At 44.9% G+C, this 14852-nt stretch overlaps 1 protein-coding gene across 1 annotated transcript in view; it reads right to left on the bottom strand.

The window, feature by feature from the left end:
- Positions 1–10159, bottom strand: part of TSPOAP1 (TSPO associated protein 1) — a 153323-nt gene extending 143164 nt beyond the window's left edge. Inside the window, exon 1 of the mRNA XM_063450071.1 lies at positions 9034–10159. Within this exon, the coding sequence (XP_063306141.1) occupies positions 9034–10149 (1116 nt within the window). The 5' untranslated portion in view covers positions 10150–10159. The remainder of the gene's footprint in view (positions 1–9033) is intronic.
- Between the last annotated feature and the right edge of the window lie 4693 nt (positions 10160–14852).

Genomic DNA, 14852 nt, shown 5'->3' with positions numbered 1-14852 from the left:
CTGCATGAAATTAAACAAATGCTGAAAGCAGACATAGCAGTGGTAAAAACAGAGGTACAGGCTGTGACAGACCGAGTCCGGGTTACTGAAGAGGACATCTTGGATTTGCGCAGGGACCTTACAGCTACCCGGGAACAACTTACACAAGTCCAATCCTCCCACAAAGCGTTCAACACACAACTCACCTCTATGGAGGACAGGTACAGGAGGAACCACATTAAGATACGCGGCATACCTGACACGGTCCCCGCAGAGGAGATACCCCAATATGTGAGACGCCTGATAACTGCGATACTCCCTCCGAATGTGGCCAGGAAATTCACACTGGATGGGGCATACCGCCTTCCGAAACCCCAGCGGGCCACGATAGCTGTCCCAAGAGATGTCATAGTCCGATGTGCCACGCTACAAGACAAGGGGCATTTTATGAAAGCGGTGAGGGGTAAACCACCATACCCCTTCGAGAACTCCCATCTCTCCTTTTTTCAGGATCTCACAAGAGCCACACTCCAGTGGCGCAAGTCTCTCACCGCAGTGACAAGCCGGCTTAGAGACGCGGGTTTGGCCTACCGATGGAGCCTCTCTAAAGCTCTCCTGGTGACTCACCAAGGAACTTCATATAAACTATCAGCTACAGAAGCTCCAGCTTTTCTCAGCGCTTTAGGACTCCCGCCACTGACGGCCAACGACACCCAACCACATAATCCACAATCTTGGGACCCGGCCACAGTTGTTCCTTTCGTCCCACGAAGCACCTCTGATACCCGTCGGGGAACCTGAGAGACACGCAGAGAACCCATGCATGGGATCGTTTCTGTTCAAGACTACCTGTTAGTGCCTGGCACTACTTATTATCTCTCCGCACTGATTGACCGTTAACTGTTTTTTATCATAATACCTGTTTCTCTCCTAATATTTTAATGTTTAATGTTTAATGATGGCTCTCAAAACCTTAGGCCCGCTGTATCCTTAAAGATTACAGAGAATCCCTCTCACCCCCCCCCCCCCCCCCCCGCCACCCCCTTGGTCAGGGGCAACATCCGTGCTCTACCGAGCTCAGCTAGACACAACCACATAAAGCATGACCTACTACCAAGCATCTACCAGAGCAAGCATTATGGCACTCCTATCTGGTTCAGATTATAGCACCCCCAATACCATGCAACACTCATACGACATAGCACCAGGGTAAATGGGTCAAATTTACACACGCTCACTTCACAGCGATGGGATAGACACCCTCCTAAACAAGGACACAGCAACTACTTGAATAAACCCCCGCTAACATTGAGCCCAAGTCCTGATGATATGTTACGCCTTCTTAACTGCAACCATTTAATCGGACCACACAGTGGAAACTAATGTCTTGCATTCGCTAGCCTGTCCCAGACAAAATGGTGATACACTCTTTACTTACTCTTGTTATGTGATAGAATTACTCTGCAGAGATGTATACCAAAAATTGTGCAGTTCTATCGATTGTCGTGACACTATGTAATCTACATTGTTTTTAAAAGCCTGTACATGTTGTTGTGACAGTACAAGCATGCTTGATTGATAATCTATGCACAGAAAAATAAAGAATTATAAAAAAAAAAAAAAAAAAAAAAAAATTCTTTACATTTTTCTACCTAGGCCTACGGTCATACTGCCATCAGGCAAGAAAATACCCAACCTACCTAACGCGGTACTCAGCCATACTACCAGGTACCTACGTCCTTACTCATTAACGGCAGTCACTACCCTAAGGCCTCAATCAGCCTCTATGCATAACGTAAACTCGTCCCAGTCTTAGACTAACCATTCAGATCCCTCAATTCAGGATCTCATGTTGCGCTCCTAACAGCCAACCCTTACTACAAATCATACGCCACCACGTTATGCATAAATACATCAACATCCGTCTTAATCCTTAGGCTTCTTCTACGAGGACAGCAGCAGCCAAGACTCGCTACATAAAAATACTAGAAGGTTCCAGTTCTCGATTATAACACCTTCAAGGTTAGTATCCACACATTACACCAGAATTACCATTCAACCTTAAGTATACAAGTGAACTGGCTTACAGGGTCTAGGCTACCACCCTAGCTCACCCCAGTAGAAAATACAGTCTCGCAAGGCCATCTCCCACCTCAACACAGAGGTACGGCCCCACGCCCAAATCATAATTATACGCCTCGCCTGCCCTACTACAGGGCCTCACCTGTCACGGCCACACATTTTGAATCTCTTTACAGTCACCGAGAGGCCAACACCTTGCCACCATGTCTGTGGCCACGATTTTCCTAAGCCAAATCATAGGTAGAGCCTCTCACCGCCACTTGTCATTAGCAGGGCCTCACCTATCACCAATTCACAGTTACGTTTTTCGCTTCGGCACTAGCATTACAGTCCAGTTCTTCTATATCCCTCCCGGTTCCCCTACTCCCCTTCTAATATCTCATTCACTAAATCATTTTTTAGAATGTCCCAAGAACCAACACCCATCGAAGAGTTGCCCGAAGAGATCCGTGTACGCCCATCAGACCAGAGTCTCCATGCGAATCTCTCACCCCCTCAACTCCCACGTCCTTGAGAGCATGGACTATTCCTAAAATTACGGCCGAGCTCAGGCTCAGAGGAACGGCTAGAAAGGCAGGACTCTACAGACTGCTCACCTACCAAGCCCCTGAGCCTAGGCCAGGCACTAGCTCTCAAGGACAGCCACCAAGCGCTGGAACGGCCACCCAGGATACCCTAGCAGCAATCTTGGCCAACTTGCAGACTTTAAATAACAGGCTAAGATGGAGAGCGCCATCGCCTCCCCAGGTAATACCCCGGGCCTCCCAGTCTCCACCACGGCAGTCCCCACATTACCACTATGCCCCCCCCATACTCCCCTCTCCAGCACCAGCCACAGCTATATCGCCTTTCGAGTCACCAGCTCACTCCATCCCAGACTCTATCAGGAAAGAAATCCTAGACGGGAAGGACGTGTGTCTGGTGTCTCTGCTTATAGCATCCCAAGACATACTGGAGGACAGGGCATACAATTACGGGAACATGGGGGGCGGAGCTAAGCGGCCATGCTGAGCGGTCGCACTGGAGACGAGCTCCGTGAAAAACCGCTCTCTAATAATCAATACCGGGGCAAAATCTTGCAAAACCTTGCCGAAACGACGGATGGGCGATCCGGTGAGAGGAGCCCTTGCACGTAGGAACCAAGCACCAAGCATTCCGGCTGAAATCGGGGGCCCCTACCCGGGGATAAGCCTGAGGCCTACCGGAGGCTCACCCAGCCAAAGGGAGAGACTGAAACCACTGACCTAGAGGTCTCCCCGGTATACTTCCTCCCCCCCCTGCCGGAGAGGGTTATCCCGGCACCTAAAGCCTGAAGACAAAGACATAGTGGGGATTGCCTTACTAAACCAGCACAGAGCCGGCAGGCTTCGGGTCACTGGGAAGCAGCTAAGATGGCCGCCCAGGGAAAGCCCCAACAGCAATGCACGCAGGCCCATCCGGCCATGAACCCCTTAGAGGACTTTGACCGACTCTGTGCAAGCTTTTGGTCAATACTGAGCGACCAAGGAATTGCTCGCCATCTAGCAATGAAACTAGTGGCCACGTGGGTCCGTCCAATAACCAGGAGGCGCCATTACAGGCATCCACTACAATCACCCAGAAGAGCATCAAGACCCCGCAAACGCCATCGAGCCCTAGGGCGGGAGACGGCGCCATATTGCAGGGGCGAACGCAAGTACCCTCACGCACGAGAGAACGCGACTGTTAAGCAGGCCTCCCACACAAGCTACTCACCAGCACCAAGAGCCAACGTCCAGCGAAGCGCACATCCATCAATACCTGCTCACCAACCAGCGGCCCAGCTTGGACTATCAATGGCCTTCAGCAGACGCCGCACGCTGGACGGCGGGGTATTACTCCTGCAACGTGACAGACGCCAAAGGGCTGCCTTATGTTGCCTGAACACAGTAAACCCACGGCAGCGTGACCGCATTCCTCCCCGCAGACTGGGCATCGGATGAAAGGGAGGTAAGACCCGGTCTGCCTGATGGCCAGCTCCGGTGATGAAATCGACGTAGACGACCCGGAAAAACCCACTTAACATGACGGACAAATGTAACAAGCCAACACCCATGGACATGGTCCTTCTTATAACTTGGACTAAAGTTTCTTTTTTTTTTTTCCTCTAAGCTGACACTGCTAGCCAACGTATAACATAGCTACCCAGAGATAGCTACCCAGACATAGCTGCAAAATATGCCATAGACTACCTCTCATTAATGTTTGTTTAGCTCAGAGCCAGGTAGTTTAAACTTTCCTCTGCGATTTTATAATCTCCATTATGTCCACCTACCGTTAAAGTGCAGCTGACTAGCAGGTTACCCAGCAGCCAAATAGCCTACCCGTCATAGCCTGCGCCAATTAATAGCTTTCGGGTACAACATTTATAGCACTGTCCCAAGTAATGTCTCAAAATTGCTCTAACGATTAGCAAACCACCCTCACGCACACGCATGTAGTCCCTTAATTCAATTGTGTTCTGCACCCATAAACCATTTAAGCCATACATGTATACCACTACCACCAATCACTATAAGCATAAAACATGTAAAGCCGGTACCTAATGGAACTAAAACGTGCAGTAGTTTGCATAGTTATCCATAGTGATGACGCATCAGCGTGCCACACGAGTTTACTCTGTAAAATTTACGTTGAATAACCGATTGTTTAAGCTACTTAAAATCCTAGATTGTCATTTCCTGCAATTCTCTACCACATAAAAAAAAAAATGTGCAATGTGTTCTCAAGCCATGCTTTTTTACAACGCTGTTTATTGTTATATCGAGTGCTCATGCTGTTGGAACATGGCACACGCCTCTGTAACTGCTTTTTCCTTTTGCACACAAAAATAAAGAATTTAAAAAAAAACAATTACGGGAACATCTCAGTAGTGCTTAAGACTAGAGACCCTAGGCTTAACAAGAAACTATCCATCCCCCAGTTTGTGCACGGTGTATCCCCACAGAAGAGAGGTGCTAGACCTCTACCTCCACAAGGTGTTGGATCTAGGCATCAAGTACGGGGGCTCCTCCTTTTACGACTATCATAAGTCGGTATCAGCGAAGGCGGCGACCCATTTGACAACAGTTCAATGTCAGAATTAACTGGTGTCAGATGGATACAGAACTATTCTGTCGCCACTTTGCTGGTCTCAGGCCCCCGTCTTGCGCTGTATGCAACTCTACATCTCATACGGCGGACTTCTGTCCTTCCGAAGCTGATCCCACCACCTCCACTCCTACCCCTCATCCCACTTTCACCCCTCACAACAAATCAGCGGGTGGTCTACGTGATAAGCTGGGTAGGCCCATCTCCTTTCTAGGTGAAGCGTAGGTGTGCAATAATTTCAACGCAGGCTCCTACAGTTTCAGCGCCTGTAGATTGATGCACATCTGCTACATATGTGTTAGGGCACATACCAAGACCATGTGCCCGGCCAGGTTGTCCCCTAGCAAATGACACCCACATCAATGTCGACAACCTGTTTTTTTACCTAAGGACACACCCTAGCAGGCATTTGGTGGAATATCAGTGGGTTCACACAGGGTTTTCTCACGGGTATTGTAGCCATCCCCACGGGCACACTGGAATGTCCCAATCTATTGTCAGAATGCCAAGATCCAGTTTCCACAGACACTCTCCTTTCCTCTGAAATTACCAACGGTTTCATGATCGGCCCCTTCACCTCCTCACCGTTTTCCTCCTGGCGCACTAACCCCATTGGTGTTGCAGTACACAAATATTCTAATAAAAAACGTCTAATTATTGATTTATCGGCACCGCACTCCTCTTTTGTTCCCAGCATAAACGCACTCATACCCGCAGACGAATTCTCACTTCAGTATGTAACAATTGACGACGCCATACAATCCATCATCTCATCTGGTAGTCGCCCCTGGCTCAGCAAAACGGACATCACAAATGCTTTTAAATTACTACCCATGCACCCCTCACTCTGGCACTTGCACGGTGTTAAATGGCGAGAAAAGTACTACTTCTCCACACGACTCACTTTCGGTTCTCGAAGCAGACCCAAACTGTTCGATATCTTCGCTGAGATGCTACGCTGGCTGCTTCTGAACGTCCTCAGGTGTCACTCTGTTATCCATTACTTAGACGACTTCTTACTGATAGAGCCAGGGACACAAACACCCACCGCTATCAGCAGTACTACAGCAATTTTTTTCCCCACACTTGGTGTACCATTATCTCCATCAAAAACAATCGTCCCCACAACTAAATTAACCTTTTTGGGGATAGAGCTAGACTCTGTTACCCTCCGAGCTAGCCTTCCCAACGACAAACTGATCCGCTTGAGAGGGGAGATAGACATGTTCCTGCGGAATGATGTTTGCACCAGAAGGGAACTTCAGTCCCTTCTGGGATCCCTTAACTTCGCTATGCGCATCATCCCGCAGGGAAGGTCTTTAATATCCAGGCTTCTTTGCCTGCTCCACGGGGTACCGGACTCTTGCCCAGTTTCATTGGACCCCCACGTCAAGGCTGACTAAGCTATGTGGGGGAAGTTTTTGGCAGATTGGAACGGTATCTCCATGTTTATCCCCCCTCTCTCCATTTCTTCACCCATCATTCACAAAAACCCTGCAGCCAACACTGGTTTCGCAGCCATCTTCGGGAACCACTGGTTCAGGGGTCACTGGCCCGCTGAGATGGATGCCTTGCCAGGATTCAGGGAGACCTCAGCCCTATTCGAAATTTAGCCCATTGTGGCGGCCGCACACCTGGGGTCATCTCTGGTCCGGCAAGGCAGTAAAATGCTATTCTGACAACACGGCAGCTTGCGAAATGATTAACAAGGGGCGCTCATCGTCCCTGACCATCATGCAGCTGATTCGCAAGCTGACCTGGCTGGCAGCAACCGTCCAGTTTCACTTAGTTTGTTTTCACATCCCGGGTATCCACAACACGCCCGCTGACGCTCTCTCGCTCTCAATTCCAGGTATTCTTCCAGGCACTCCCTACGGCTGACCACCAGCCATCCAGGACACCATGATTTCACGAACTAATCCTGGATTGAGCACACTAATGCACCATGGTAGGACTCTCACTCACCAAGCACTATCACCTAACACAGCTATCTCATACAATAAGGCACTTACCATTTTTAACAAATTCACTGCAGAATTCGGTTTACAAGGCGATTTTTCTACACAAACCATGGTGGCTTTTGCCTCTTTCTGCCACTTACATCTTAAACTTCTCACAACACCATTAAACTTTACCACACAGGGGTTCAGCACCATAGCCTCACCAATTTTCCTAACAATACCCCTTTCTTGTCATCATACCACATTGAAGAGGTCTTGAAAGGTATATTAAAGGTCTCGGTTCCACTCACCACCACTAGACTACCTATAGATGGGCCTATCTTTAGATCACTTAGCAATCTCCTTGACGAATCCCCGTTCGATCCCAACACAAACCTGGTGATCAAATCCGCTATTTATTTTGCTTTCTACGGTTTTCTCAGACCCATAGAGTTCACCGTGGTTTGTCAAGGAGATATCACGCACAGCCTAAAAACATCACACCTCACTAAGGTGGAGGATCACTACCTACTTACGATCCCATCAACTAAAACTAATCACTCACAAAACCCCACCATAATTCCACTCTTCCCTACCGATAATGCCTGGTGTCCGGACAAGGCGCTAGACTACCTACGGTCAACCCATCACGTGCACTTTCCAGACTCTCCGCTCTTATCACTACAAGGGCACCCACTCACCACGGCTTAATTCACGGCACACGTCAGAACACTACTATCCAAACTGGGTTACAATCTGGCTTCATTCTCCGGGCACTCCTTCCACATAGGAGCCGCTTCATCAGCCTCTAGCACAAACACCCCGGTCCACATCATCAAGAGACTGGGTCGTTGGAAATCCTCCATATACCATACATATATACCACGACCAGAAAAAGAGCTTCGTCAAGCTTTCAGGAACTTGGTTATGTAAAAAGGCATTAAAGTGTGTATTTTCTCGAACTTCTCTTTTGCCCTCTTTTATTTACAGGCCCACTCGTACGTTGGTTTCGGCACACCACAACCAACTTTGCCCTTTCAGATGCTATCCATCACGTATTAAATTCCGAGCACAAGTAGAAAGGCCATTAGGCCTGAATTTGTGGGAGGAATAAGTCCCCTACTTAAACTCCCAGCCCCTACTTCCCTCTGCCATTCCAGTTGATTGTCCCCACCTACACCCTGTTATTACATTCTCCTTGGTGGGCCCTCTTTTATTTACAGGCCCACTCGTACGTTGGTTTCCGCACACCACAACCAACTTTGCCCTTTCAAATACTATCCATCACGTATTAAATTCCGAGCACAAATATATATATATATTTACTGACATACATGCATATATACACACACACACAGCTAACATTTAAAATGGGCAGTATAAGCAATTAGAATGAAAGTGATTTTGTGGCCCTTTCAGCCTGTCAAGAGAAAACTGCCATTCTTCAGAAACGCTACAGTTTACATTTTGCAATGCCCATGACTACTAGTGGCTGTCAAACAGGCACTTGGGGCTCCAGACTAAATTAGATTCAGTTATTAAATTAATTTGGCATCTAGCATCAGCATGCAAAGTATGCTGATGCTGGACATGGTGTGAGTCCAATAAAATTAGGATTCAAAGCATTCTATATAGAAGCAATTGGATTGTTTGATTGTGGAAGTTGTTGCACAGGTCATGTCCTCATTGCTTCTCTATGAAAAGCATCTGATTGAACAAAAGTTAATCAATCATTAATATTGAAAAGGGAGGTTGTTGGAGTCAGGAGATTGAGCCAGGTCTGGAATAAGCTCCCCCTCTCATTAAAGAGTGTGTATTTAAATATGTATTGTTAGGATAAGAAAAGAAAAGAAATTATAGAAACATAAATAACATGAGAATCAGCCATTTGGGTGCTTAACAAAATACATACACAACATCTTACCAATGACTGCTGGGAATTGTTGATAGTCTCTTCAGGAGTACTGTAAGCTTGGCTAGGATTGCACTCATTGACGTCTGTATCAGGTATATGTTCTACCTTCAGGCAAAGGTCCTGTATCTCATTGCGGAGAATGCCCCATGAGGTCAAGTCATCTTTGGTTCCTAAATGTGAAATATTCATCTTTGAAGGAGGCTTGTCTTGGAAACTGAGGTTACAAGGCTGTATAATCTCTTCATCTTTAGGGCACTCTTGCCAGCATTGCTTTTCAGACAAGTCTTGTGGTGAACTAGTTTGTGGCAAAGGGACTAATCTTGCTTGTGAAAATACTGTATCTTCACACCATGGTCTGGAATCTAAGCTTTCAGCAGACTGATGTTTGAATAATGCCTCCACAAATCTTGGCCTGGAAGCAATATTACCAAGAGAGTAACGTCCATATTTTATTTGACGACCATCTCCATGTGATTTCCCATTAAGAATAACAGAGTAATTATTTTGGGGGTTTGCCAAAATATATTTAAGAAAAACATTCCTTTCTAAGTCAAGTTCTACTTTTAGGTGACGTATACGAGCAGCCTGTTCCCCATCGTATTCCCACCGGAGTCTGGATAAAATATCCTGAAGTTTACACTGGCATTCACTTGCTGAACTTTGCTCACTTTTTTTACTACTGTTTGCCTTTCCTACATAACCTTTGTTTAACAGTTCTTCGGTTAACTGTTTTTGCAGTTCTCTAGCTTGCCGCACAGCTACATCCCGTTCCTTCTGTAGAGAGCTTTGAAGATCCCTCAATTCCTCATCTTTCCACCGCAGTAGCTGCCTTATTTCTTGTTCCCGCTCTCGCAGCACTGATTCTTTTAACTGCTGAAGTTCACGGCATTTCTGTTGTTCCCATTTAGATTTCAAATCATCCACTAGCTTCTCTTTTATTTTTTCTGATGCATCTTTATATTTTCTTATTTCATAAGTGTACTTTCTTCTGGACTCTTGTGACCTGATTTTCTCATTTTCCAATTCCTTTTTTAAGTAGTCCAGCTCCTTCTTGATATCTTCTAAAGGACCATGGCTTGACTTTTTGGGTGAAAAATTAGAATTGTTAACATTCTCTTTCAACATGGTGAAGGAAATTTAATATGGGACAAAATCGATACAAAAACAGCATGCAGGAAGAAGCAAGGCATGTATCATGCAGAGATGTGAAGCTAGCAGCATTAACGGCAACAGCTGTATGAAAAAACAAAACAGGAATTCAAAGCAAGCATTACTACTTTCATAGCAAAAATACGACACGATCCAAGCAAATATTAACAAAAAATAGATAAAAAGGGACACTCCAGACTCCAACACAACATCAATGTATTTAAAATATAGCTTCAAATTCATAGCCATGTCAAATCTCTTTAGCTTTGTTAAAATATTTTCCTGATTGGATATATGTAGTATTCAGCGGAGATGAACAAATCAAATGTCTTATAATTACTAGATGAACCATTTGTCAAAACAAAAGTTTAGTTAGTATACATAGGCAGCTCAGCCAGTGAGTGGTCAGTGTTAAATGAGCCCATGACATCACTTATTAATAGCCAATTACTGTTCTTATTATCTGGCACTCTCTCTCTAGCGCTGCTTTTAAACACTTTGCAAATAAAATAACTGCGGTTGGCTGTGGGGAGTTAGAGAATGTACTTCCAATCAGGAAAGAGATAAGGAGGGGGGTGGCTAAAAAAAAATGAAAAGAAAAACTAAAGTTAATTTGTTTTGACATCCAAATATCTTAAGTTGTATTAGTGCCTGTAATGTTCCTTTAATTAAGAGTATGCTAATTTTCATTAGACAAACCGTGAAAACCAGTTCAGGAATCCAAAAAACATATATACATGGTACGTGCACTGTGATTATTTCAGATTTTCATATTACATAGGTTACAGCTGCCCAAATATAAGTTAACCAACTCCAACTTCCTGATGACATATTTTTCACCAATACGCACCCCAAAGCAACCTCATAAATAGTGCATATCTTGACAGGTACACTTTAATAAGAACTGATCAGTAAGTTGCTTAACACTTCATTGGATGCCAATTCAAAAGGAGTGTTTGTACAGTTTAAACCCTTAAAGGAGAACTGTAGGCACTATAATTATTCTATATCATTCAACTGGTTATAGTGCCTGTAGGGTTACTGTAACTCAATTGAGTATTAAACCATTTCAGAGATTATATCCTTTCTTTTTCGCCATACCATTTTATACAAGAAATGGTCGCTGTGATGTGTGCAAAGCCGACACTCTCAACCAATCACAGCCTCCCACTGCTGGTTAGGTAATGTTTTCTCATTGCGGAGGACTCTTACATAGCATTAATACATTAAAGGGAAACTGAAACGAAGCAAAACTATTTCTCAATTAAGTGGTTTAGGGAGCAGTGTCCCAGTCTTTTAAAGCCTTTAATGCAAAACACTGCCATTCTGTAAAAGCAGCATTGTTTCCATTACAGGAGTAACACTCCTCTAGTGGTTTTCAGGAAGAAAACCACTAAAGGCACTTCCTCTGCTAAAACTGAATAAAACACTGTTACAGATGACATGCTGCAGATTAGCGTGGCGTTTTTCCAAGCATGCGCACTAGCCTGCCAATGCTGCACTATGGAGAAGTATTGAATTGGCTGAGATCATCAACATTGGTGATCCCAGCCAAAGAGGCTGAGTGGCAGCAAGGGAAGTCATGGTTATCAAACCATCATTGCATTCCTAATGCTACAGTGATCTTTTAACAACAGTTTAACGCTGAATGTAAGGATGGTGGCAAGGGACTTCAGACGCTAAAACGATTTCAATGAGATCAATCAGGTTACATTGCCTTCTAATATCCTATATGTATGCAAATCATTAAATATGAATAAAATGTTGAAAATTTGTTTAAAAAATAAAACATTTTGTTCACAATCTTGCTTATAATAATTTTTACACAAAGTGTAATTTTTTTTTTTTTTTTTTTTTTTTTTTTTAAAGTCTTCAATATAGAGTCACATAACCGTCCGGATTGCTAAATGCCTCATGTTCCTTACAATGCTTTTAAAGTGATAGTGGCACTCATTCCACTCCGACACTGTTTGTTTCACACCAAAATTGTTTGATTGTCCTGAATCAAATCATATGGATGTTCTGCACTAGATTTGTATTAAAAGTTGCAGCCCCAGGACATTTAAAGTGAAACACTCTTAAAGGGATTCTATAGTGCCAGGAAAACAAACCCGTTTAGGCTACTGCAGTGCCCCCCTCCCTCGCGGCTGAAGGGATTAAACCCCTTCAGTCACTTACCTGAATCCAGCACCGATGTCCATCAGCACTGGGTCAGGTTCCGCCCATGCTCCTCCCCCGACGTCAGCCAGCAGGGGATACCTAATGCTCATGCGCAGCAATGGCCGCACTCGCATTATGATTTCCTCATAGGAAAGCATTATTCAAAGCTTTCCTATAGGGAAAAATCTGACACTGGAGGTCCTCAAGCAGAGCGTGAGGACGTCCAGCGTCAGATATCGGACCAAAGGTCCGTTTTTATTCTGGAAGTCCCTCTATTGGCTGTTTGGTAGACAGCCACTAGAGGAGGAATTAACCCTCAGAGGTAATTTTTGCAGTTTCTCAGAAACTGCAATAATTACCACTGTAGGGTTAAGTGACATGGGACATTGCACCCAGAACACTTCAATGAGCTGAAGTGGTCTGGGTGCCTACAGTGTCCCTTTAAGTATTTTTAAAAAAAAAATTTTTACGGTTTATTTTATATTGGTTTGCACACCAACTTGTGGGTTTTATTGTGGTAAATGCCTTATGTGTCTAGGCTCTAAATACATTTTTGGTAGTTTACAGTAACCCAGTGCCAGGAACCTCCTGGCACCATAACAACTTAAAGTTCCTGTAGTGTTACTTTAACAGCAACAATGAGCCTATGAAAAACTTCCTCCACTGGCACTTATGGGCCTCTGAGGGGGAAATATTTACTTATCTACAAGGTAATAATTTGTTTATTGAGATGTTAGCAAATGTTGTGGTTCTAGGCACTGGATGCTCCATTAATAGGAGACCTGTTACGGTCAGTAATTAATTAAATGGACACTCAAGGCCTCCTATTCATCCTGATTTAGGAGAGACAGTCACGCTTTTAGGGTACGGTCACGCCGTCCAGTGTTGGTTTCCTGGTGTCACTTTTGGGGACATCATAGAACTGTCCTTAATAAAAAAATAAAAAAAAAATAAAGAGCGTGGTGCATCATTAGACATGCCTACTCTACACTCAGGGCACTAGGACCTTGCAGTAAGCACAGTGCTTGATTGGCAGTCAGCCTGGTGTGCATTCACACCAGCCTGGCAGACCGACACCCATTGCACACTGGCACATCCCTTTAACACCTCCCACCAGCAGAAGAATGAGCACGTATGAGAGAAAATTACATGAGGGATTAGAGCTGATAGTTATGAGAAGTAAGGGAAGTTTTATAAAAGGAGTCGATACTGTTGAACTGAGAGCAGTGGCGTACCTATCACGGTCGCAGCTGCAACCAGGCCCCTCACCAGGGGGCCGCCTGGATACCTCCCGGGTGTCTGACAGGAGGAGAGACCTGTGCTGCTCCCCTCCTGCCTGCGTGTAGCATGGCCAAGCAGTTTATCAGGAAGTGCTCACTAAGAGAGCAGTTCCTGTCAGACTGGGATGCCAGGCTGTGTTCCTGGCAGAAACGGCGAGGGAGCAGTGTCTCCCTGCTCTGCTCCCTCACACGCCATTTGCTGATGCCGGGAGACGGAATAGGATGTCATATTCCGGCTCCTGGCATTAGTGGACAGCCCGCGTGGAAGCAGGGTAGGGAGAACACAGCTTCGCCGCCTCTGCCAGGAGCACAGCCATCCTCCTCACTGAAGCCTCACTGGACCCCAGGGACAGATCCACGCCAGCTCTCCAGGTAGGGAGGCTGGGTGGACAATTTTAAAAACATGATTCATTTGTGTGTGTCTGAGAGTATGTGTCAGTGCTTGTGTGTGTCTGTATGTATGGGTCTCTGTGTTTATATGTGTGCATGTGTGGGGGGGGCACGTACGGGGGAGGCCCCAGGGCATTTTTGGCACCAGGGCCCCATGGTTTCTAGTTACACCTTTGACAGAGAGATTTAAGAGGGGGGAATTGAAATGAAGAATAGGTGCAGAGTAAAAAATGATAAGAGTGAAACAAGCAAAAAAAAAAATAAACTATATTCATAAGGGCAGTTTAAAAAAAAAAAAATTTGTTAATGGAACAATTTAGGCACCATAACAACTTAACTGAAATTATGTTATGGTCCCAGGATGTCCCTGGCACTAGCTCACCTTAAGGGTTTAAAGCGTTCTCTGTTTAATCCCAAAGTCTTTGTTACAGTGCCATATCTCCTTTCAGTCCCTCCGCTTTCAAAATATTTCTAAAAGATAAGTCTCTTGCAGCACCAATTATTGGCTGAAAGTGGTCAGTTGATGATCTCAGCCAATCAGTGATCCCCATTCATAAAGCGGTCTTAAAAAAGTACATTTAACCCTTTAAGGTAAGCCAGCCCCAGGAACCTCCTGACACCATAACTTAATTTCTTCATTTCGATGGAGTTATTATAGTGCCCAAAGCGGTCCTTTAAACAAGGTTATCATATCACTCATGAGATAGCAAACAATAGTACACTGTAAAAGCAAAAATAAAAACTTCTTCAGCAATAAAAAAATAAATAAAAAATTATATATATATATATATATATATATATATATATATATACACACACACATACAGTAGCACTAAACTGATATTTTAT

Source organism: Pelobates fuscus, chromosome 1 (genome assembly GCF_036172605.1).
Source record: "Pelobates fuscus isolate aPelFus1 chromosome 1, aPelFus1.pri, whole genome shotgun sequence".
Lineage (NCBI taxonomy): Eukaryota > Metazoa > Chordata > Amphibia > Anura > Pelobatidae > Pelobates > Pelobates fuscus.
The sequence above is the reverse complement of the archived record's forward strand: the minus strand, read 5'-3'. Positions and strand labels throughout refer to the sequence as shown.